Source organism: Globicephala melas, chromosome 5, assembly GCF_963455315.2.
Source record: "Globicephala melas chromosome 5, mGloMel1.2, whole genome shotgun sequence".
Lineage (NCBI taxonomy): Eukaryota > Metazoa > Chordata > Mammalia > Artiodactyla > Delphinidae > Globicephala > Globicephala melas.
The window spans coordinates 113,850,948-113,876,943 of NC_083318.1; the positions used below are offsets into that span (position 1 = coordinate 113,850,948).

The 25,996-nt window shown below is 38.3% G+C and overlaps 1 protein-coding gene across 1 annotated transcript in view; it reads left to right on the top strand.

The window, feature by feature from the left end:
* Nucleotides 1–25,996, top strand: part of TTC29 (tetratricopeptide repeat domain 29) — a 256,783-nt gene that overhangs the window by 81,568 nt on the left and 149,219 nt on the right. Inside the window, exon 8 of the mRNA XM_060298809.1 lies at nt 3,693–3,778. Coding sequence (XP_060154792.1) covers nt 3,693–3,778 — 86 coding nt within the window. The remainder of the gene's footprint in view (nt 1–3,692; nt 3,779–25,996) is intronic.

Genomic DNA, 25,996 nt, shown 5'->3' on the forward strand with positions numbered 1-25,996 from the left:
GGTCTTCTGCCAGCGTTCAGTAGGTGTTCTGTAGGAGTTGTTCCACGGGTAGGTGTATTTCTGGTGTATCTGTGGGGAGGAAGGTGATCTCCGCGTCTTACTCTTCCGCCATCTTCCCGGAAGGTCCTATGTGGACTTTTAATGTAAGTTAATGTTATCAGGTAGGAAAAGGTATTTCACTTTAGGTTCACATTTGCTAAATTGTAAGGTTGTTCACAAAGAAAGCAAGGTTCCTAGGCCCTCTTCCAATAGTCAGAGCCTGCCAAGCTGTCTCCTTTCTGAAAGCATCTCTCACTTTCTGAAGGACAGATGAAGGACTTGCTTCTTCTGCTGTAATAATTTTTAATATCTTTTAAAGCCAATAAATATTTGTGCCCATGTTTTTCATATAAGATAGTAGACAGGTTAAAAGATTGCACAGCATTTTACAGAGCTCTGACAGCCGCTGAAATGCTCTGGGACAAAGCATCCCTTCTTACCGTTGTCTCCTACTTTGGTCAGGGAACCTGAAGCAGCAAGCTGACAATTGCATGGATAACGCCTGCCTCCCACATTGATTTACATGGTACTTAAGGAGGACCGACATCCACTGTGCACCTTAGTTAGGACACCTTGGTGTAATGCACAAGTATAGTGCCAGCCATACAGTGGTCTCATGAGTCTGTTATTCTATTATTTTCATCTTTCAGACATCAGTGCTCTTTAATAAATACACAAAGTTGTACAAACATCAACACCGACCCCATACTCATTAGAAGGCATTCCCCATACCCTCCTTCCCCTATGCCCTAGCAGCCATTAATCTACTTTCCGTCTCTGTGGATTTACCTCTTCTGGATAGTTCACACAGATGGAATCATGCTATGTGTATTCTTTTGAGTCCAGCTTCTTTCACTTAGCATCATGTTTTCAAGGTTCATCCATCTTGTAGATGGTATCACTACTTCATTCATTTTTATGGCCAAACAATACACTATTGTATGGTTGTATCACATTTTCTTTCTCCATTCATCAGTTGATGGACATGTACGTTGTTCCCACCTTTTGTCTATTATGATTAATGCTACTATGAACATCTGTGTACATGTTTTCAGTTCCTTTGGGTATATACGTAGACGTGGCATTGCTGTGTGGTACAATTCTATGTTTAACTTCTTGAGGAACTGGCAAAGAGTTTTCCCAAGTCGCTGAACCATTTTACATTCCCATCAACAATGTATAAAGGGTTTCAATTTAGCCACATCCTCACCAGTACTTGTTACTTTCTGTCTTTTTGTTATAGTCATCTTAGTAGGTATAAAGTGATATCTCACTCGTGCTTATTGCCCATTTGTATATCTTCTTTGCAGAAATGTCTATTCAATTCCTTTGCCCATTTTTAATTGGATTATTTTGTCCTTTTATTATTGAGTTACAAGAATCCTCTAATATTCTAGATGCAAGTCCTTCATCAGATTTGGTTTCTTTTCACTTTCTGATGGTATCCATTGAAGCCCGAGTTTTTAATTTGATAAAGTGCAAAGTCATTTGTTTTTTCTTTTGTTGTTTGTGCTTTTGGTTTCATAACTAAGAAGGCTTCCACTAATCCAAACTCATGAAGATTTACTTCTGCACTTTATTCTAAGAGTTTTATAGTTTTAACTCCTATATTTAGGTGTGTGTATGTGTGTGTGTGTGTGATGTCAAGAGGGTCCAACTTCACGTTTTGTATGTGGATATCCAGTTGCCCCAGTACCAGTTGTTGAAAATGCTGTTCTTTCTCAATAAATTGTCTTGGGACCCTTGTTAAAAATAATTGACCATAAATGTGAGGGTTGTTTTCTGGATTCTTAATTCTATTGAAGTGATCCTCATGTCTGTCCTTATTTTACTACTACATATTTTTTATTGTGGTTTTGTAGTAAGTTTTAAAATTGGGAAGTGCGAGTCTTCCAAATTGTCCTTTTTCAATATTGTTTTGGTCCTTCCACATTGCTTATATTTCCACATGATGTTTAGGCTCAGTCTGTCTACTTCTCCAAAAATGACAGCTGGGATTTTGATAGGGATTGCATTGAATTTGTAGATCAGTTTGGGAAATATCGCTATCTTCACACTGTCTTCCAATTCATGAATATGGTTATCAGTCTATTTACATGTTATCTAATTTCTTTTAATGATGTTTTATAGTTTTCAGTGTACACATTTTGCCCTTGGTTTGTTACATTTATTTCTAATATTTTATTCTTTTTGATGCTGTTGAAAATGAAATTTTTTCTTTTATTTTCAGATTGTTCATTGCTCTTGTGTAGAAATAAAATCAACTTTTTTTTTTCTTTTTTGCGGTACACGGGCCTCTCACTGTTGTGGCCTCTCCCGTTGCGGAGCACAGGCTCCGGACACTCAGGCCCAGCGGCCATGGCTCACGGGCCCAGCCGCTCTGCGGCACGTGGGATCTTCCTGGACTGGGGCACGAACACGCGTCCCCTGCATCGGCAGGCAGACTCTCAACCACTGCGCCACCAGGGAAGCCCAGGCTGATACTCTTTATCAATTATTTCACATATGTAGTCACAGCTATGATGAATGACTATAGGTTTTACATGGTGGACCGGTATGGAATTTACATATGAATGTCAAAATGCTAATACTGGGTTTTGTATGTAGAGGGAAACTCCTCATAATTATATTGCTAATGCATGTTACTCACTTATTATCTGTGACCCAGGTAAATTGTATTAACATCAGCCTTTTTTTTTTTAAACATCTTTATTGGAGTATAATTACTTTAAAATGTTGTGTTAGTTTCTGCTTTATAACAAAGTGAATCAGTTATACATATACATATGTCCCCATATCTCTTTCCTCTTGCATCTCCCTCCCTCCCACCCTCCCTATCCCACCCCTCCAGGCGGTCACAAAGCACCGAGCTGATCTCCCTGTGCTATGCGGCTGCTTCCCACTAGCTATCTACCTTACGTTTGGTAGTGTATATATGTCCATGCCTCTCTTTCGCCCTGTCACAGCTCACCCTTCCCCCTCCCCATATCCTCAAGTCCGTTCTCCAGTAGGTCTGTGTCTTTATTCCTGTCTTACCCCTAGGTTCTTCATGACATTTTTTTTCTTAAATTCCATATATATGTGTTAGCATATGGTATTTGTCTTTCTCTTTCTGACTTACTTCACTCTGTATGACAGACTCTAGGTCTATCCACCTCATTACATGTAGCTCAATTTCGTTTCTTTTTATGGCTGAGTAATATTCCATTGTATATATGTGCCACATCTTCTTTATCCATTCATCCGATGATGGGCACTTAGGTTGTTTTCATCTCCGGGCTATTGTAAATAGAGATGCAATTAACATTTTGGTACATGACTCTTTTTGAATTTTGGTTTTCTCAGGGTATATGCCCAGTAGTGGGATTGCTGGGTCATATGGTAGTTCTATTTGTAGTTTTTTAAAGAACCTCCATACTGTACTCCATAGTGGCTGAACCAATTCACATTCCCACCAGCAGTGCAAGAGTGTTCCCTTTTCTCCAACGTCAGCCTTTTTGATGAGTACACAGTTAGGTTTCAGAGATTGTTGATATAAATCTGTATACTTTGTTATAATAACTTTCTACTTTCTTAAAAAGCAAAGATTCTGTTTGTTGTAATAAACCAATTTCTTTAATACCATAATGATTTTTTCTACATTTTCGTTTTAGGAAATGACAAAAAGATGGAAGAAGAAGCTTCCTATTACTTGGGCTTAGCGCACTTGGCTGCTGGAGAGTATGAAACAGCATTAGCAGTAAGTCCAAGTTGACTTTAATCACTATCACTTTTAATTTTTATTTTATTATATTCTATTTTATTATGTTTGTTTTATATTTTTTATTGTATGTTGTTATAAGGCCAATAGAAATGGGATGGGCTGGATGTCAGTGTACCTATTTATAGAGACTAAAGCAGAATAGCACTATTCTAGAAGCATTAAAAATTGGTTTTATTGATGAAAGTTAAATATATGGAGTAATGGGACCCTCCACTCCTATATCACCAAGGACAAGAGGAAATGGGTTTAAATGACAGCAAAAAGTAAATAGTAAAAAAAAATTACGGCACACATAATATGATCTGAGAAAGTTTTCTTAGGAAAAACTGTAGTTAATAAGCAATAGATTGAATTGCATTGCAGTGAACCTTTCCTTTGTGTGTGGGGAGCGGGGGGAAGGCGGGCTGCAAAGGTGGAAGGCATTGCTAGTCCCAATCTGAGAAGTAACCTGCTTCAGGATAAAAATCAGTGTTCGCCTATCTTATGACCAGGCTTGGTGTGTTTGACTAAAAAACCCAAAAAACAAAATGTCAAGAGCTATCTTTTCCATATTAAAACTGAAATCATTTTTCTTTCATTCTTCTCTTACCTCTAATATATTCCAACTGTAACTTCTTATTGAATTTCACATACATCTCATGCAATAATCCTATTCGATAAGAAGTATTGGCTTTATATTTCAGCTTCGAGGAGCTCTTGTTGGCTCTTTTAGATATTCATGTTAAATAGCATTTCTGTGATTGGGCTAAGTATTTTTCTCTATCATCCTTAAAATTGGGTTTAATCGTAAGAGACTTGGGTTTTCCTAGTTGACTCTTCTACTTAATATTTTTTAGTTAATGACATGCACACAGCAAGGCTGTTGTGTTCCAGGTACTTTGAGGAACACAGAGGCCAACAAGATGCACATTTCCCTTTAGGAGCTAGTTGAATGAGGGGGACCAACTTGTAAACAACTATAATTCAAAGCAGGATGAACAGGGGTTTTCTGAGTTCAGAGTAGTTAGTTTCAACACTGAAGATCAGGAAGGTTGCACAGAAGAGCTTTTGAGGGGCAGGATTTATACAGGCAGAAAGCGTGAGAGTCAAGGATGATAGCATATTAGACACACACACACTCCCACACTCTCAATATGATCATAGTCAGTGGGTTTGAGAAGCAATGAATTGTCATGTACAAGATAGGATACAGTAGGAGTTCAAGTTGGAAAATTAGGTGAAAATTAGCCTATAGATTCTCTCTGTCTCTCTATCACATGGCAGGCACATGGCAAAATAAATTCAAACAATACAATAGAGTTTACAGTGAAAAATAAATCTTCCTTCTGTCCCTGTACTCAGTCTCACAGTTCTTTTCTCAAAGGCAAATACAGTTACAAGTTTCTGGTTTATCCTTCCAAAAATATTCATAGGTATGCCTGGCATATAGGTGCATATATATATGTGTGTCCTTTTTGTTGTTTACAAAATGGTAACGTTTTATACACACTGTTCTGTCCCCTGAGTTAACTTCCTCCATACTAATGTATATATAGACATGCCTCATTTTAAAAGGGACTCATAGTATCCCATGATATAGTTGTACTGTAATGGATTTAACTATCTCCTATTGGTGGGCATTTAGGTTATTTCCAATCAGTTTTGTTTCACAAAGGGTATAGCAGTGAATAGCTTTGTGCCAAAGTGAGAGAAGATCTACAGAATAAATTCCTAAGGGTGGAAATGCTGGTTCAAAGAGGAGAGGATATGAATTTAAAGATAAGTTTATTTTTATTTCTAATCTTCCCTTCAAAGAAGCGTAACAAGTTTATTGTCACACAACAATAAATGAAGGTGCCTGTTTCCTCAGGAGCTATGTATATCTTTAGGAAATTAGGCATATGTATTAATACATGTTGGGAATATTTTTCCAGGCCACTGTTTTTTGGCCTTATTATGAAATTCTTCCATCAACTTTTAGATATGTGTGTGGCCAAATTTATCCATTTCTTCTTGTATGATTTCTGGACATTCTTAGAAAGGCTGTACTCATTCTAAGTACAGCCTTTCTAAGAATTAGGAATTCATCGTAATTCCGGGATTATACTTTTTAATCTTTTGGAGGGTTGGAGGGTCTTGAATGCTTTGTTGGAATGTGAAGCTTAGTTTTTAAGCAATGTGGAATGTTTGGTGACTTTGATGAGGCTGGTGGCATGATCTCATTCATTTACTGACAGCTGTTTATTGAGCACCTTCTAAGTGACAGACAACATGCCAGGCATGATGGATCTGATCTATAGTTTTGGAAGATAACACTAGTGGTGTAGGATAGTCTAGTAATGAATGTATTTAAGAAGCAGCATTTGGCATCCAAGTGACAAATTTCTTGATACTGTTACTCCTTTCAGAAAAGTATTGAAATTATTTTTCTGGAGGTAAGGAAGCCATAAATCAAATGTGAAGCTCACATTCATATTAACTGTGTGACCTTGGACAAATCCCTTAAATTCTCTAAGTCTCAACAGACTCAACTAATAAGTATATTTACTTTTTGGGGGTTGAATGGTGTTTTAAAAAGATATGTCCACTTTCTAACCCCTGGAATCTATGAATTTTACCATACTTAGAAAAAAGGTCTTTGCAGAGGTAATTAAGTTAAGGCTCTTGAGATGAGGTGATCATTGTGCTGGATTTTCTGGCTGGGCTCTAAATCCAGTGACAGGGTCCTTACAAGAAAAAGGCAGAAGGAGGTTTGAAACAGACAGAAGACAAGAAGACATGCCCGCAGAAGACAAGTCCCTGTGAAGATGCTGGTAGAGATTGAAGTTGCAGTGCCACAAGTCAAGGGATGCCTGGGGCCACCAGAAGCTTGAAGAGACAGGAAGGATCCCCTCCCCATAAGAACATGGTCCTGCCAACCCTTTGATTTCAGATCGCTAGGCTTCAAAACTGTGAAAGAATCCATTCCTTTATTTTACTTTTAACATCTTTATTGGAGTGTAATTGCTTTACATTGTTGTGTTAGTTTCTACTGTATAGTAAAGTGAATCAGCTATACATACATATATATCCCCATATCCCCTCCCTCTTGGTCTCCCTCCCACCCTCCCTATCCCACCCTTCTAGGTGGTCACAAAGCACCGAGCTGATCTCCCTGTGCTATGCGGCTGCTTCCCACTAGCTATCTATTTTACATTTGGTAGTGTACATATGTCCATGCCACTCTGTCACTTCTTCCCAGCTTACCCTTCCCCCTCCCCGTGTCCACAAGTCCATTCTCTATGTCTGCGTCTTCATTCCTGTCCTGCCCCTAGGTTCTTCAGAATCTTTTTTTTTAGATTCCATATATATGTGATAGCATATGGTAATTGTTTTTCTCTTTCTGACTGACTTCACTCTGTATGACAGACTCTAGGTCCATCCCCCTCATTACCAATAACTCAATTTCGTTTCTTTTTATGGCTGAGTAATATTCCATTGTATATATGTGCCACATCTTCTTTATCCATTCATCTGTCGATGGACACTTAGGTTGCTTTCATGTCCTGGCTATTGCAAATAGTGCTGCAATGAACATTGTGGTACATGACTCTTTGAATTATGGCTTTCTCAGGGTATATGCCCAGTAGTGGGATTTCTGGGTTATATGGTAGTTCTATTTTTAGTTTTTTAGGGAATCTCCATACTGTTCTCCATAGTGGCTGTATCAATTTACATTCCAACTATAAGACACTGATGAAAGAAATTAAAGATGATACAAACAGATGGAGAGATATACCATGTTCTTGGATTGGAAGAATCAACACTGTGAAAATGACTACACTACCCAAAGCAATCTACAGATTCAATGCAATCCCTATCAAACTACCAATGGCATTTTTCACAGAACTAGAACAGAAAATTGCACAGTTTGTATAGAAACAAAAAAGACCCCGAATAGTCAAAGGAATCTTGAGAAAGAAAAGCAGAGCTGGAGAAATCAGGCTCCTGGACTTCAGACTATACTACAAAGCTACAGTAATCAAGACAGTATGGTACTGACACAATAAAAGAAATATAGATCAATGGAACAGGATAGAAAGCCCAGAGATAAATCCATGCACATATGGTCACCTTATCTTTGATAAAGGACGCAAGAATATACAATGGAGAAAAGACAGCCTCTTCAATAAGTGGTGCTGGGAAAACTGGAAAGCTACATGTAAGAGAATGAAATTAGAACACTACCTAACACCATACACAAAACTCAAAATAGATTAAAGACCTAAATGTAAGGCCAGACACTATAAAACTCTTAGAGGAAAACATAGGCAGAACACTCTATGACATAAATCACAGCAAGATCCTTTTTGACCCACCTCCTAGAGAAAGGGAAATAAAAACAAAAATAAACAATGGGACCTAATGAAACCTAAAAGCACAGCAAAGGAAACCATAAACAAGATGAAAAGACAACCCTTTGCAAACGAAGCAACTGACAAAGGATTAATCTCCAAAATATACAAGCAGCTCATGCAGCTCAATATCAAAATAACAAACAACCCAATCCAAAAATGGGCAGAAGACCTAAACAGACATTTCTCCAAAGAAGATATACAGATTGCCAACAAACACATGAAAGGATGCTCAACATCATTAATTATTAGAGAAATGCAAATCAAAACTACAATGAGGTATCACCTCACACAGGTCAGAATGGCCATCATCAAAAATTTTACAAACAATAAATGCTGGAGAGGGTGCGGAGAAAAGGGAACTCTCTTGCATTCCTTTATTTTTGAGCCATTTAGTTTGCCTTGTTACTTCAGTCCTAGGAAACTAATAATAGGATGATTAGAAAAGACAATTTATATCAAGTTTTAAAAGAGTGCCTGCCTGGTATATAAAAACTTTTGATAATTAGTAGCTTTTATTATTTTTACACTAATCAACTAAATCTCTGGGCTTTAGTAGTAGTAATGAATATGGAAGGAAATAGATTCAGAAGTTCTGGGGGACTTGGAATTAGATTAAATCTGGGAGGTGCAGGAGACAGTGGGGTCCAGACGGGCCTAGGTTCCTGGCTGTAGAGCTGCATGGCCTCTGGTGGGGGATGCCACAGGATGCCCAGGCTTGGGGGTAAACGAGGAGTTCAGTTTTGAATGTGTTGAGTTTGAGGAGTTTTTGAGATAGCCAAAGAGAGATCTATAGACAGTGGTATATGTGGGCCTGGAGCTCAAGAGGAGGTCTGGATTGAGGATGCTGTGTAAATTTGAGGCTGTATAAATTTGCAAGTTTTCAGCATATTGAAATTGTTGAGTGGAGGAGATTTCCTAGAGACAGTTAATGTTGAATGAAAAAGTTCAAGGGCCAAGCTGGGAGAAGGAGGTGCCAAGGAGATTAAGCAGTGTCTCTGGAGAGGTAGCAGGAAAACCAGGAATAGATGATGGCATATAAGCCAAGGAAACCAGCATGTCTAAAGGAGAGAAATGAGCACATTCCTTCTGTCTCCTATCCCTGTTTGGGGCTGGAATGAGAGAGCCCCTTGCAGATATTTCCAGTAAGATCTCAACCCCCTTAGCCAGGCATGTACCTCACTGAGAATCAAGGTTAGTTCATTCTTGTCATGTAACTCTCCAGGCAGGGCAGAGTCTTTGGAAAACCAGGCAGGCCATATTCCAGGCCTTGGCTCACTGCTACTGTCAAGAATAGCCTGTGTGGTTGGGAAGAACCACGGACTTGCTTGAGGCAGAATATTGTTACCTTTTTGGAACACAGCTCACCCAGAACTGAGAATTTGCAGGAATTGAGCATAAGATTTGAGCCAGACCCACGGGCAGAGCTGCAGTGCCAGTGAAGAATCTGTTGTCAGGTCTGGATACAAGATGCTAAGAGCAAACTCGAAAAGGCATCAGATTCACAGCTGGAAGACAGGAGGCAGGAAACAGGTACCAGGGAATCACCAGAGAATGGGAATTTGGCACTGGGGTGTGGCTGGGTGGAGAATGGACACTGAACAGTTGTACCTGATTCGGGGCATGGAGGCCTTCCAGCTCGGGCTGATTTTAGAGGGCAGCGTGTTTTTGCTGTTGCACTGAAATTAGTTCCCACAAAACCTGACATCTTGCTTTGATTTCAGATAGATGGCCGCCATCTTTTCATTCTCTCTAGTATCTTACTTTAGCCACTTTTCCCTCCTTCTTTTCAGATATAAAAGGACATTCTTCAGACTTGAGTTTGAATCCCCTTTCAGTTTTTCTAAAATTTATTTTTTTGAAGTACAGTTGATACACAATGTTGTGTTAATTTCTGCTGAACAGCAAAGTGACTCAGTTATACATATATATACATTCTTTTTCATATTCTTTTCCATTATGGTTTATCACAGGATACTGAATAGAGTTCCCTGTGCCTTTTCACTTTTTTCTTTCTGGACTTGGTGAAGGTGATCGTATAACCTAGTGATCTATTTTCTATTTGCAAACTACAGCCTGTCTTTCCTTCTGCAGCTGCTCTCCATCTGAAGGCATGGCTTCTAGTTTACAAGATGTCTATTGGAAACCCACACCTTATTTAGTGAATGTATTGTGAAAGAAGAATTACATGATCAATTAATAAATAAGATTGATTCCCTGATTGGTTGATTAGGTATCTGCCTGGTTATCTAATCACAAGGTAAAAATTCAACACATAAAAAAAGAATTTTTCTTTTGAAGTCCTTTTTTATCCTACTTTCCCACCCTGTGCAGTATTACCAACACTATCTTCATCTGTTCTAAAGCATCGATGGTGTTTCTGTCACACTGTAGTTCTGGAGGGCAGTAAGAATGCCTTGAAATCAGCTTCGTCATGCGGGAACCAGCATGAGAAGCTGTCCAGTTAGATTTAACATTGCCTTTTCATATTCAGTCTATCTCATCATCAATTCTGTACACTGTTTTTATTCTCTCACTTGTATTTTAAGTTTATAATTTGGAATATTTTCCAATTTTCAGGATCTTGCCCCTAGATTCAACCACTACCTCTAACAAATTTCTTCTCCCATCCAGTAATGTTGTTCATCTGTTTAAAGATTTTTACGTGAATTTTTCAAAGAATCTTGGCTTAGAGAAACCTGTCACAAGTAAATATCCCTAATTAATGGTTCTGATGATCTGAAACAGAAGGGACTCTGAAATTTTGCTAATGTATCTCAATTTAAAAGCTTTAATTTATTAATAAATGATTAATACATTTAATAGAAGAATATGTTGACAAGTATATGAATAAGATTTGGTCATCCATTCCTTGCTGACCAAGCATTCTTTACTGAATGACGGACTAGCACTAAACTAAAAACAAATAATGGATTTATTTAGGGCTGAAATCTACTAATGAGAAAAGGGCATTTGGTGAAGAGAAGTGATAGTTCCTGTAATAAAGCTGTGCGGCAGGTCACAGAGACACTGACATTTAAAGAGGAGAAAGCTACCCACGTACATCAATCAGGTGCTGAGGAAAGAAGTAGTAATTCCCTTTGGCCATCATCAATTTCCACCTGAAAATGTCCCAAGTAGAGTAGATTCTGAATTTTAGAAAGTAAATATATCTTATGAGGGCTTCCCTGGTGGCGCAGTGGTTGGGAGTCCGCCTGCCGATGCAGGGGACAGGGGTTAGTGCCCCGGTCCGGGAGGATCCCACGTGCCGCGGAGCGGCTGGGCCCGTGAGCCGTTGCCGCTGGGCCTGCGCATCCGGAGCCTGTGCTCCGCAACGGGAGAGGCCACAGCAGGGAGAGGCCCTCGTACCGCAAAAACAAAAAAAAAAAGAAAAAAAAATGTATCTTATGAAGTCCTAAGATTTCAAAGAGAAAAATATTTTACCAAAAATCACATTCAAGACCTTATGCAAAGTTGGCCCAGCTCCCACAATCAAATATTGCAACCATAAAGTTATTTTAAGAAAAAGGATGGTCCTATCGTAGTAAATTGTTTTCATGCACGAATTTTCTTTCTCTCTAAATGCTCTATTCCACTTACTAATCTTAGAAACATCAACTTTGTCTTCGGTACATTCAGTGAGTTATTTGCTTCCCATTGTTTAGTGATAAGGTAGCCTATCAAAAATTATACTGTGAAAGAAAAATTCACCATATTGATTTTGCTTTCGTAGTACAAAATTCTTGTCCTAGTATTTAATTATTCCATATACAAAACAGTAGCTATTTGTATGTTTGAAGACATGTCAGCATCTTTATAATAACTTAGAATGCTTCTAATATTGGTGTTAGCTTGTATGCATGGTTAACCCAAATCTCTAGCCTCATCAGCAGCATCCCATAGAGAAATGCATGTAAACGATGTAGCAGAAAAAAATAGTTACACTAATATTCTAGCAGCTAATGGATTGTAGGTAAATATTAACAATGGAGGGTATGGGTCATATTTGTAAAATGATATATTCTTAAGTTTTCACTAAGTAATTATAATTAAATTTTAGTTATTATTTTAACTCAATAGATGCAAACAAAGACAAAGCTATTGTATATCAGCAGGCATTTTTAACAAAGGATGATTTATTTGATTTGTAATGTTTAAGGCACAGAAAGTTTGGGGATTCTTACAGTTGTTTCCATTTAGTTTTTTCTGTGTTCAATTTGATACCTTCTCCCTTAAAAGTCACTCCATCCTGGATGACAGTGGGCTCTTCATCTAAATGGTAATCTAGCTGACACATACGTGCCTTGGCAGATTCTAAGGTAACATACATAAAACAAATTTTCCTTTTGGTCACTTTTATAAGTGAAGATTTTTATCTACCATGAAACCATGATGCAACCCGAATAAATGTGAGTTCTTCATGGCTCTCTTGGTGGAATACCATATTAAAAGGAAAACATCCACCAAGCTAAAAGGAAAGTAATATCAATTTCTCCTTACTTGTCCTCAAAGAACAAGAGGTAAAGTTCTTAACTCACAGTAACATCGTTTAGACTCTTCTCTCCTTCCATTTAAATTTTTTTTTCAATTTGTCTTTCTCTAGATATCCTGAAGCCTGTATCTTCATGTCACTCTCTGGACCCCAAAGTTCCTTCCTGTGTTCCACTCACACATGGTTCATCACCCCTCTCCCTTCCCTCTCTCATCTGCCTGCTTTTCTTTCTCACATCAAGAAATTGTGGCTCTTCAACAGGCACATGAAAAGATGCTCAACATTGCTAATTATTAGAGAAATGCAAGTCAAAACTATAATAAGGTACACCTCACACTGGTCAGAAGGGCCATCATTAAAAAGTCTACCAATAACAAATGCTGGAGAAGGTGTGGAGAAAAGGGAACCCTCATACACCATTGGTGGGAAAGTAAATTAGTGTAGCCACTATGGAAAACAGTATGGAGGTTCCTCAAAAAACTCAAAGTAGAGTTGCCATATGATCCAACAATCCCACTCCTGGGCATATATCTAGAGAAAACTCTAATTCGAAAACATACATGCACCCCAGTGTTCATAGCAGCACTATTTACAATAAGCCAAGACATGGAAACAACCTAAATGTCCATGGACAGATGAATGGATAAAGAAGATGTGGTATATATATATATAATGGAATACTACTGAGCCATAAAAAAGAATGAAATAATGCCATTTGCAGCAACATGGATGGACCTAGAGATTATCATACTAAGTGAAGTAAGTCAGACACCATATGATATCACTTATATGTGGAATCTGAAATATGATGCAAATGAACCTATCTATGAAACAGAAACAGACTCACAGACATTGAGAACAGACCTGTGGTTGCCAAGGGGGAGGTGGAGTGGGGGAGGGATGGATTGGGAGTTTGGTATTAGCAGATGCACACTATTATATATGGAATGGTTGGACAACAAAGTCCTACTGTATAGTACCGGGAACTATATTCATAGTTTCCTGTGATTAACCATAAGGGAAAAGAATATGAAAAGAATGTATATGTGTATATGTATAACTGAATCACTTTGCTATACAGTAGAAATTAACACAACATTGTAAAGTACTATACTTTAATAAAATAAATTAAAAAGAAATTGTGGTTCTTTTTAGCAGGCTCATTTCTACTTCTTCTATCCCTACTCTTTCCCCCCAAAATTCTAACTCTCATCTGCATAGTAGAGGCCCAGTATGGGGGGCTGGTTTGGGGGAGGAAGGAGGAGTGGGCCAGGCCAGAACTAATAGCTGGGAAAGGAAACAAATACTCATGCAGGAATTGCTTTTGATTCTCTTGCTCTTTTTTTTTTTTTTTTTTTTTTTTCTTGCAGTACACGGGCCTCTCACTGCTGTGGCCTCTCCTGTTGCGGAGCACAGGCTCCGGACGCACAGGCTCAGCAGCCATGGCTCACGGGCCCAGCCGCTCCATGGCATGTGGGATCTTCCCAGACCGGGGCACGAACCTGTGTCCCCTGCATCGGCAGGTGGACTCTCAACCACTGTGCCACCAGGGAAGCCTGATTCTCTTGCTCTTTATGTGACACATTGTTGAAAACTATATGTGAAAAGAAAAGAAATGTTAAAAAAAAAAAAAGGAGAGAAATGGAAAGAAAGTAAAGAAGCCAAGGACCAAGGCAAAGGAGAGATGGAGAAAGAGGTGCTCTGAGGCTCTATCTTCATTTAGGTCTTTGGTGCATCCATTCACATGCTTCAACTCTGCAAAGTTCTGCATATTTGCAGTATAGGATGATATGATAAATCTTTCTGATGGACCATACCTACTAATGCACATAGTCTGAATCAGTTTGTCTACAGGAGGAATTGCTTCTTCAATCTGCCTTTCACCCTTTCCTGTCTTCTTTCAGCTCTGTGTACTAGACTGTGAGAAGTTTAGGACCAGTTTAATAGGGTATCATAATATTTAGTTAGAGTTGCCTGGGTGGATACAATGCTCACATCTGTTACCAAATCTGTGATTCTTAGAAGTCTGCATGAAGTAAAGGCAGTAAATGCTAGCATTCTTCAGATAACTCTCAGTTGCTTTTTAGAGAGTACATTTAACAACTCTTTGAAAAGAGAGGACAATGTGAAATGGTTAAGATGGTGGACTTTAAAATCAGCCGATGGAGGATGGAATCCCAGCTCTGCTATCACTGCACCGTATGACATTACATAAGCAAAGTGATGTTTCTGAGCATTAGTTTCTTCGTCTGTAAAATGGGAATAATACCGCTCCCTAACTCAGCACAGCTCTGTGAAAACTAAGTGAGAAAACGTGTGTAAAGTTTGTGGCGTAAAGTCTAACATATAGAAAACTGTGACTATTATATTACCATTAATATGCATAAAATAACTAGCTTCCAAACTGCTAGATGGTCAAACATCTACAGAAATCACAATTTCTGGTTTTTGCTCTAGGCCCAAGTATTCCCAAACCAACAGTTAACGTAGGATAAAATATTAAATATGTAGGTGAAAGTCTTTAAAAAGCTGTTGGAAGTAGGATTTTATTTAGAAAGTATGTTACATGATAAAGATCATCTTTATGTAATATAGTTCAAGTGTAATAGCAATATCTCTCTAATTGTTTTTTTATTGAAGTATAGTTGATTTATTATACAATGTTTCAGGTGTACCAGCAAAGTGATTCACATATATATATGAATATATATTTATTCTTTATATATATATATTTTTTTCTTTTCCAGATTCTTTTCCATTATAAGTTATTACAAGATGTTAAATATAGTTCCCTGTGCTACACAGTAGGTCCTTGTTGTTACCTATTTTATATATAGTAGTATCTGTTAATGCCAAATTCCTAATTTATGCCCCCCTTTCCCCTTTTGTAACCATTAGTTTATTTTCTATGTCTGTGAGTCTATTTCTGTTTTGTAAATAAGTTCATTTGTATCTTTTTTTTTTTTTAGATTTCACATATAAGTGATATCTCTAACTGTTAAGTGGTTAAATATTTGAACTGACAGTAGGTTTTGAACTATAGTCTTTATAAGGAAGGTAACTACGGTGTAGAAAGAGCATGTGAGAGTTGAAGTTAGAAGAGATGGCTCTTAGGCCTGTCTGCCACATACGAGCTGCTGACCTTAGCTTAGTCACTTAATTTCTTGGAGGCTCAGTTTCATTTGTAAAATAAGGATGACGATGGCAGCTTCACCATATCTTTGTGAAAATCAAAAGAAATAAAAGTATCTTTACACTTTAGACTATCAACAGTTTTCAGATGTAAGGTGCCATTATTACTACAGGCTATGATATAATTAGCACTGAGCAATGACAGCAATGATACTCTAGTAGGTAATATTTACTGAGTATCTATTGAGAGCTCCTGCTTTGTACTTATTTTTTTCTTAACTGTAATTCACTAAATGTATCATATGTAAATTACATAGCGCTTACATTTATCTTTGTAGTGGCACATATTTTTCTAATGGAAATATAATAAACCAACATTTTATGGAAAAGTTTTTATTAATAACTTTTCCTTGAGTTAAAAAAGGCATTTATCCCCCCCCAAAAAGAAATTTGAGTCATTTCTTAATTTAAAGATCAGAGCTCTTCACTGTCGATTAAATAGAAGTTGTCTTTACTTGCAATTAGAAATCATTACCTAAAATTGACCCTTCTGTTCCTGTTTAATGGCCTCAGTGTCTGAGAGGAGCTCAGGTGCTGGCACAGAGGAAACATGGCCTCCTCCTCCCAGAGGACCTCTGGTTATCATTATATAAAACATGCAGACAGTCCTGTGTGCAACCAGTGCGCCTCCTAGTCCTGTGTAGTTCATCACCAGCTTGGGAAGCATGCTACAGAGGGCTCGCCATGCAGCTTGAGATGGTTCAGGTGTAAGCTCAGGGGACTCGGCAGTCATTTTCCTGCTTTACATCAGAGTTTTTATCCGCCTTATCCTATTGCCCCGTGACCCACCTCAAGCAGTCTCCTTCTCGGGAATCTAAAGGAGCAGCTGTCCCATATCCCATTTCCCCCAGTTGTTGCCGTGCAGGCCTCTTTCTATTCAGCATCGTAGACCCTCCACACACACCCCAACCACTATCCAAATAGCGCTTCCTTCATTTTCATTCCATACATTTTGCTAAGTAGAGAAATGTTCAAAATACCTGTTTTCTGACAAGCAAAAAAAGGTCATAGGATTAGAAAAAACACTGATATAAGAAGAAAATAGTCATATTTCCTAATTTTAAAAAATGGATTTATTTCCAAATCATAGAATTCTATTACTCTAAATTATTAAGCAATAACTTACAGCATGGTATGTGTGTATTCCACATCTGATCTTATTTAATACCTTTTGAACAGTTAGCCTTATTTGGAAAATAGTATTTTAAGTAGCTCGTTAAAAATGTGTTTTAATAATTTGGAGATTATGGAAACATAAAATGTTTTACTAATAATTTTGCTACTGTTATCTCTGTATTTAAAGTCGTGACCTTTCTAAAGCATTAAAACAGATGACCTTACAGTAACAAGTTAATAAAAATTTCTGTAGCAAAGACTGCAGACTAAAATCTTAGTAAATTAAATTTTAATTTTAAAATTTCGCTGTTAATGGGAGCTAACTCTCTTTAAACCCTTTATTTATTTATTTTTTTAGGTTTCCTAATGGTTCTTTTTCTTTACAATGTTACAGCTTAGGAAAATAGCATGTGTGTTATGTGTGTTTTTCTTCTTTTTAAATGATGAATACATAATGGTACTTCTCATAGAAATTACAGTATTTGTCACTTAAATGACAAAAGCATTATAGAAAAATTTTAAAACTCAAGAAAAAATAAAAGTCTGTTTTTTTTTGTTTTTTGTTTTTTTTTGTGTGGTATGCGGGCCTCTCACTGTTGTGGCCTCTCCCGTTGCGGAGCACAGGCTCCGGATGCTCAGGCTCAGCGTCCATGGCTCACAGGCCCAGACGCTCCGTGGCATGTGGGATCTTCCCGGACCGGGGCACGAACCCATATCCCCTGCATCGGCAGGCGGACTCTCAACCACTGCACCACCAGGGAAGCCCAGAAGTCTGTATTTTTAAAAACAGTAATCTGTATGGCAAAATTTACAAGTTGTAGACTTTCACGGAAATGAAAAGATGTTTTATGTCAGGAAAGAAAGTTCATAGCCTAAATGAATATAAACACTGATTTTCTAGTAATAAAGTTTATTTATTTATTTTTTAAATGTGAAAGCTGGTTTTAAATTCCTTTGAGCTCTAGAATACCACTTTAATCAAAACTTTCTGAATATTATTATTATTTCTTGTAAAAAAAAAAAGTGCTGCTAGAGTAGCTCTTTACAAAGCTGCTGAAATTTTTGTTTCCAGTCATTTTAAGAAATAGTGCACAAATTTCAGATATCTGCTTTGAGAGAAAATGAAGAGAAGGATAATTATTTCTATTTGGTTCATTCTAAAGAGGGTGAACTTCAAGACTCTGAAAATTGAGACTCTAATCAACTATCCCGAATAGTGACATATGGAACATAATGTATGTAGACTCCTTAAAGTTCAAGGCCTAGCATATGAAAATGTTCTCTGGAGCAATAAAGCAACCTGCATAGTTCATCACAAGACTAATTGTATGACAGACCTAGAGGCAACGGCACAGCTGTTAGCAAATGTTAATCCAGAGGCCACCAAAGAAGAGGCATCACACCTGCAAGAAGCCGGGGATGATTATAGGATTAGATGGGTTAAACAGCAATCCTGTGCAGATCATACTTCATCATTATAAACTGAGCCAAATTATATATTTTTCCTCTACAACATGGGAGGAGTAACTTCAGAAAAAAATACGTCATTCAACATCTTAAAACTTACCCAAAGTATTCTCAAATGTATCTGCAGTGTAGATAGTTTCTTGATCTTCAGTTAACAGCTATATTGACTTATAGAGATTATCAGTATATTAGTGCTCAATAAAAACAACGTATACTAGACTCTAATAAAAGCATTAATCCTATACTACTAATATTCAATCTATATACTTAAAAATATTTTAAAACCATTTTACCCAGTAATTTCAACTTTCTCCCTAAATAAACATGTAAAAGTTTAGTTAATAACTAATAAAAGTCGACTTGTTGAAGATTTAATCACCGTTTTTTTCATGAATGTCTTCTTTTGACCCTCTTTTTTTTTTTCTAAATGATAATGCTGATGGCCAGGGATAGAGAAAGAGAAGGAAGATAATGAAGAAACTAACCAACCCACAAAATGATGTTCAGTTCCTGAATAATCGAGGGTTGATTACATAGGTGTATGTAACAGCTTTCGTTTGTGAGCGTTTCAAGGGAGCAGGTTAATATTCTTTTACATAAAAGTGTGACTTAGAGGCAAAAAATTGGAAGGTCAAATAGTATCAAAGTCTGGCAAGGATGTGAAACAGCAGGAACTATGGTTAGAAGTGGAGTCTGGTTCGGGGTGATGGGTGGGGGACAGTCAGTGTATGATTACCCTGTGGTGCCAGCCCCACTCCACAGAGAAGCTCTTCAGTGACATGTTACAGAGGGCCTTTGAGTGGAAAGGGAATAAAAGAGGGGGGGAGAAGGGAGAAAAAACCTTATTAGAAACAATCGAGAGGGCGTGCACGAATCAATAGTGTGCCCTGCTCTGAAGAGTGCGGCTAACTTGATTCTGCGTGCTAGAGTTTCATAATAAATCATCACATAATGTAGCAGTGACACAATGCTTTTGATTGCAGCCTGAATGTGTCTCACGGTTCTTGCTCAAATAGATATTTGAGATATTTAGATGTTTTTTTTCTTTACAAAGCTCACAAAGAGTTCTTTGAGTTTCTGGTGGACATTTTTGCACTAGTATTCAACTAACCATCTTGATGTTTTGATTTGGGTTCCCCAGTAGCAGACTTTGAGACATGGTTTTGAGTACAGTTGTTTATCTGGGAGAGGTTCCACAAGCAGTAGCATCAAGCCAAAGAAGGAGGCCACAGAAGGTGTGTTGCCGCCAATGGAACTCCATCCTGCTGGCCCACTCTGGGAAACAGAGCAGTTATCCCAATGGAGGAACAAGGGAGCTGCTGTATTTATCCACCAATTCCCAGCCTCTGTTGGTTGAGAGCTGCTTCCAGGGACACATTCTCTGGCAATTCCAGTTTACCATGAGGCCAGCCATCAGACAGAAAGTTCCAGGTGCCGCCTCAGCAGCCTTTGGCTGCAGAGATTACAGGAGCGGCACTGACAGTGTCAGCTACACCCGTGCAAATCATTTGATTTCTAAGCTTCCTTTTCCATCCCATAAAATGGGATGATATAGTTGCTGTGAGGATTAAATGAGACAAGATAGTAATGTGCTTGGCACTTAGTAAGCATTCAATAAATGGTAGCTTTGTTCTGTTTTAAGAACACTCACAATTTTGCATATCTTTTGACTCAGGAATTACTCACTTCAGAATTTATCTAAAGGAAATAATTATTAATGTATATAAACATTTAGCTGTAATATTGTTTGTATAATTATTAATATATTCAGAGATTCAGCTATAACTTTTTTATACAATGTTATGTGTTGTTTATAATGGGGAAAAATCCAGAAGCAAAGTAAATGTACAATAGCAAATTAATTAAACATTGTTGAGTATCCTGACACAAAAAAATAAATATTTTATAACAATAAAAGCAATATCAATATATTAAATAAAATATCAGGATACAATACAATGTACATTATGACTGTACTTATATGTTTATATACACACATATACATATGTATATATGAAAATACTAGAAACAACAAATTGTTTTCAGTGATTATCTGTGGAAGCTAGGATACGGATGATTTTAATTTTCTATTTTGGGGGGCGTGAGGGGCCTGTATTCCTCAAAATTTCTAACAATTAACATATATTGATTTTGTAATAAGAAAAAGTAAGCTATTATTTTTCCATTCCATTAAAATTTAAAGACCTTAATTAATGTTTTCAGTAGGTTTTATATAGACTGTATTCATAGTAAAAATCTTCTACACAGGATTGATAGTAGCAGTTAGCCATTTCTGCAGCTCATCTTATCCCAAACATTAGAGAAAGTTATTAAATGCTTGACAACTAATAAAGGACATATAAAGATGACCTGATAAAGTGAAAAGACAATCATATAAATTATAAAGCAAAAACAATAAAATAGGGAGAAAACTACAGCCCTATGCCTTTTGGTATCCTGAGTAAATCTGGCCAAAGTCCATGTAAACAAGAATAGTAACTACTATGTTGATGATGGACTATTTTATGTGTTTATTTATTTATTGAAGTGTAGTTGATTTACAGTGTTGTGTTAGTTTCAGGTGTACAGCAGAATGAATCAGTTATACATATATATGTGCATATATCTATTCTTTTTCAGATTCTTTTCCATTATAGGTTATTACAATATAGTTCCCATATTCCTATAGTGCCATACAGTAGGACCTTGTTGTTTATCTATTTTATATATAGTGATGATTTGTTTTAAATTTAAGTTTGGTGCACATTTTTGAATAACAGATCTGAGCCATTTCCTCATGCTCAAGTAGATTCTTATTATGCTGCAAGACTGAATTGTCTGTACAGGAAATAGGCACCTAATGCGTACTTGTGCCACACTTTAACAGGAACCAAGAGCTAGAGAAGCAACAGGGAAACTTTGTCTTATTTCGAGATGGAGGCAAAGACATTTGAATTGAACTTTTCAAGGTAAAGGGCAGCTGTCCCCTCAGTGGAGAAGAGACAACACAAGTGAAGGCCTGGGAGGGCCGAAAATGCTTTCCAGTCACGCTGGGGTGTCAAACTCGGATGGTGGTGGTGTAGCTCCTAATAGGCACATTTGACAGACATTTCACAACTTTACAGTTTTTCTGGCTGGGTAGATGAAAGTAAGGAGACAGGATGGAGACCAGGATGAATCTGGAGTTTTTTGTTCAAGTAATCCAAAGTACGATGGTACTGTTAACTGAGATAAAGCCGCAGGAGGAGAAGCAGCTACACAGAGGAATTTTTAATAGCGATTTGGAGGACATCTGTTGTCTCTGTCTTCCCAGAGCATCACACCATTCCCACCGCCACTTCTCTGCGGGCTACGGTCTTGTTTCTAACGTTGGGTTACAGATATCACCACCACTATTACATCTCACCCCAGCGAATCTCTAGGAGAGGGTCCTGAAATAAGCTAAGCCAATCAGATTGCTTGCCTGATAATTTTGTTTATTTAAATCAGAGCCAGTCCTCTGTGGTGAGGCTGGGAGCTTCTAGAACCATGGAGGATGGTGCGCTGAGAGAATAAAGCTAATACACAGAGGAAAAACCAAGATAAGAAATGGAGAGAACAATTCCTAGTGGCATTTGAGTCCTTAGTTTCCCCTTTGGCCTAAATTAGATTGGGGTGGTTTTTGTCCCATGAAATCAAATGAGCCCTAACTGATAGAACAGCATCATCCTGAACAATAACAACTGATGTGTCTTTGTGTGTTATGTGTCTAGAACTGTACCCAAACCTTTATCTCATTTAATACTCACAAGAACCCTAAGAGGCAGATATTACTAGTATTTTCTATTTACTCCCGTTTCACAGATGAAGAAGGCTGAGACTTAGACGAAGTGACCTCCCCATGGAGATCATAAAGCTAGCAAACGCAGAGCCAAGACTGAGGAGTCAGCTACGCCCCTAACTGCTAATGCTGTTGCAACTGACGAAGTCGTCAGTAAGATGTTTTGTTTTGTTTTGTTTTTGCGGTACGTGGGCCTCTCACTGTTGTGGCCTCTCCCGTTGCGCAGCACAGGTTCCGGACGCGCAGGCTCAGCGGCCATGGCTCACGGGCCCAGCCGCTCCGCGGTATGTGGGATCTTCCCGGACCGGGGCACAAACCCATGTCCCCTGCATCGGCAGGCAGACTCTCAACCACTGTGCCACCAGGGAAGCCCCAGTAAGATGATTTTAAACTCCTTTGTTTAACTCCTTTGTTAAGTCTCATCACAAATTTCTCATGTACATTTTAAAAAATATTCTCATCTGTTCTGCTTAATGAACTATTTATTGGCATAAATAACACTTTGTTATTCTTGTCCAGTAGAAATTATTATTGAATAACACTTGATGCCTAAAAAGAAAAATCACCTCCCTGCTGCCAGGCCAGTTCAGAATCAGCACAGAATTGGGGGAAGAGAGTGAGAGGGCACAGGACGTGGGAGTGTCAAGTGGCATCAGGCTAAGAGTGACCCACTGCTTTGTAGCTTCTCCAGAGAAAGAGACGCCAGGAATTCTCACCTCTCATTTTCATTTCCCATCTCCCTCTTACGCTCCATTGGCATAGATAATGGCGTACCATAGATTCCTCGTTGGTTATGACTTACCTGCTTAGCTGAATTTGCCTTGTTTTCTCTGGATGTTTTGCTGACAATGAACTATGTAGCAGCGCTAGAGTTAATACATCTGTAAAAAGAAAAAAAAAAAAGTAGTAGAGTTCTTTTTCAAAAGCGGTGTGTTCAACACTTTATTCCTATGACCCCTGGTCTCTTCTTTCTAGTGATACAAATTTGCTATCTACCAGCAACTCTTAGTAAATGCAAGGGAAAGAGCATAAAAAGTATAATTTGTTAGATTTTCAGTTGAAAAATCTGGTAGAGCAGAATGTTTGTCACTTTTGGATAAAATAAATTGGGGGAGGGAGATAGGTCCTTCCTGTACATTTCAAATCTCTCTGTTACTGTCTTAACCATTATCACAGTATGATGTCATGGTTAAGAGCACGGCCCCTGGAGTCACATCGCCTGATTCCAAATCTTGGAATCACTTCTAATCCTGTGACTTCTGCCACTTCTAATCCTGTGACCTTGGGTGAGTTACTTAACCTCTCTTGTGCCTCCGTTTCTCACTGGCAGCATAAGGAATATGTTAGTACCAGTTAGGTACTAATAGATACACATAGGGTGGTTGTGAAGGTTGAATAGGTTCATATGTAGAAAGTACTTAGATCTATGCCTGGCATACTGCACTCCCTCAATAAATGCTAGTGAATAGTATGGAATAGTAAAAGAATGATTTGCTGGGTTAGTGCAAGGATTATGTTATTCCTGCTGCCATCGCTGACTTACCACATCATAGATAAATCTCTTAGCATCCCACTTTGTAAAATGAAGATGATATTTATTAATATAGCATGTAGCTGAAAATTCCATTGGAATAGTAACGAGATAATGGTCTATTGGTCCTTATTATTGTACTGCAAATGATTTAACTATACATTTTTCCTAAATTTAATTAAACATATTTATTTTCCCTATGAGCTTATATTAGCTTACAGCAAAGTGACTGTTCATGATGTTCATTTTTATATGTTATAATATCGCAGATATTACCAAAATAAACATTTTCACTTTAAAATATTATGTAAATAATTACTAATGTTTGTCAAAAGCTTGCAAGGCAAAAATTACTTTTTAATTGTTTATTGTAATAGATTATGTGGGAATGGAAAAGTACTGTCCAGGCAATCATTATGATTTTCAAAATTGGTTTTGAAAATACTAGAGAGACCACCAAACTGGGAGTCAGACATCCTGAGTTCTAGTTGTGGTTTTGTTAACAAGCTCTTTGGCCTTGGACAAGTCATTAAACCTTGTTCAATTTCCTTAGCAACATTGTTGCAGGACACCATTGTTGTAATCTTGGTTGACAGTAGGACAGGTGGTACCAAAAGGAACCAGAACTTGGAGCCTGGTCTGCATGGTGGCAGACTGCAGGCAGCATCGTGGCACTGAGGTGGGAGAGAGGACCAGATAAAAGTGCTGTCTCTGAAATCAGATGGCTTGGGTCCAAATCTTTCCTTAATCACTTACCATTTATATGATCTTGGCCCAGTGGCTTCACCTCTATGTGCCTCACTTTTCTCACCTTTAAAAAAAATGTAATAATAATAATAATGCCTACCTGTGGGTGTCAGGGAGATTAAATTAGTTAATATGTGTAGTCTTAAGAGTAATCTATGACTTACTTACTCAACAAATAGTTTTGGAGCACCTATTGCCAAATCCTGCTCTAGACACTTGGAATACATCAACAGCAAAACAGACAAAGACCTTTGTCCTCATGGGCTTTCATCCCATTGGAGAAAGATGGACAACGAAGATGAAACATAATGAACAATTGAGTTATGACAGCAGTTGATAGTTTGTTAGACAATCATAAGCGATAGAGAAATAAAGAAAAAAAAATACAAAGGAATGATTCAGGAATGCCAAAGCAAGTGGTGGGTGGGAGGAATTTTAAACAGATGATCAGAGAAGGAAGGCGTTGTGGAGAAGTTGACTTTGCCGGAAGACTGAAGCAGATGAAAGAGTTAGTCATGCAGATGAGGGAAGCAGGGGCGATGGTCAAGGTCAGAGCCCCGAGGCAGCAATGTGCCTCAGAGGCTTGGGGCCAGGAAGGCTGGAAAGAAGCAAAAGGAGAGCAAAGTAATAGGAGCCGAAGTTGGAGAGATGAGGGGTGGGATCACGGAAGGCATCCCATTATAATGAGATGTGTTTTTTGTCTGGGTGAAAAGGGGGTCATTCAGGCAGAGGAATAACATAAGAAATACTCCTGCTATCATCAGTTGTTATCATTAGGCCATGTGGTGAAAAAAGTAGCAGCTGGTAATAGGCAAAGCTGAAACCAGACCAGCATGAGGTTAACATCTAGAACATCGGACACCAGGCAGTGGGTAGCCCTGTAGGTAAGTGGAGAGTACCTTCCGGGAAAGGCACCAGGAGGCAGTAAGCTGTGAGGCCTCCATCAGCACACCACCCTCAGGGTCACCCTGCAGTAGGCATGTCACAGTGCTCTAGAAGAAAACAAGTAGGATTCGAAGTCCAATAAACCCAGTCCAAATCCTTTCTCCTCCTCCAACTCTAGGACTGTGGGCACCAGAGAGAGTTACTCAGCCTCTCTGTGCTTCGTGTTTCTCGTTTGTGCAATGGGAATGTTAATATTTATCTCAAAAAGCTCTGTGAAGAGTAAATGTACCAAGAATATAAAACACTCTGCATAGGTAGTTTTTGCTCAATTAATGGTAGTGACCACCATTGGCAAGTGACAAGCACCAAGTCACAGGGACTGGGGTTCAGGAATGGGACTTGTGGTGGGAGCACATTGATGGTGGTAAGGTAGGTCTCCAGACTCACAGTAAGTAGGGACCCAACCACGTACCAAGTGCCAAGACAGAGATTCAAGCAAGAGGAATAAGGGATGCAGCTCCAAAGGCTGGATACATGTTGGGGCCTTGGTCTCAAGGCACCCAGCAAGAGC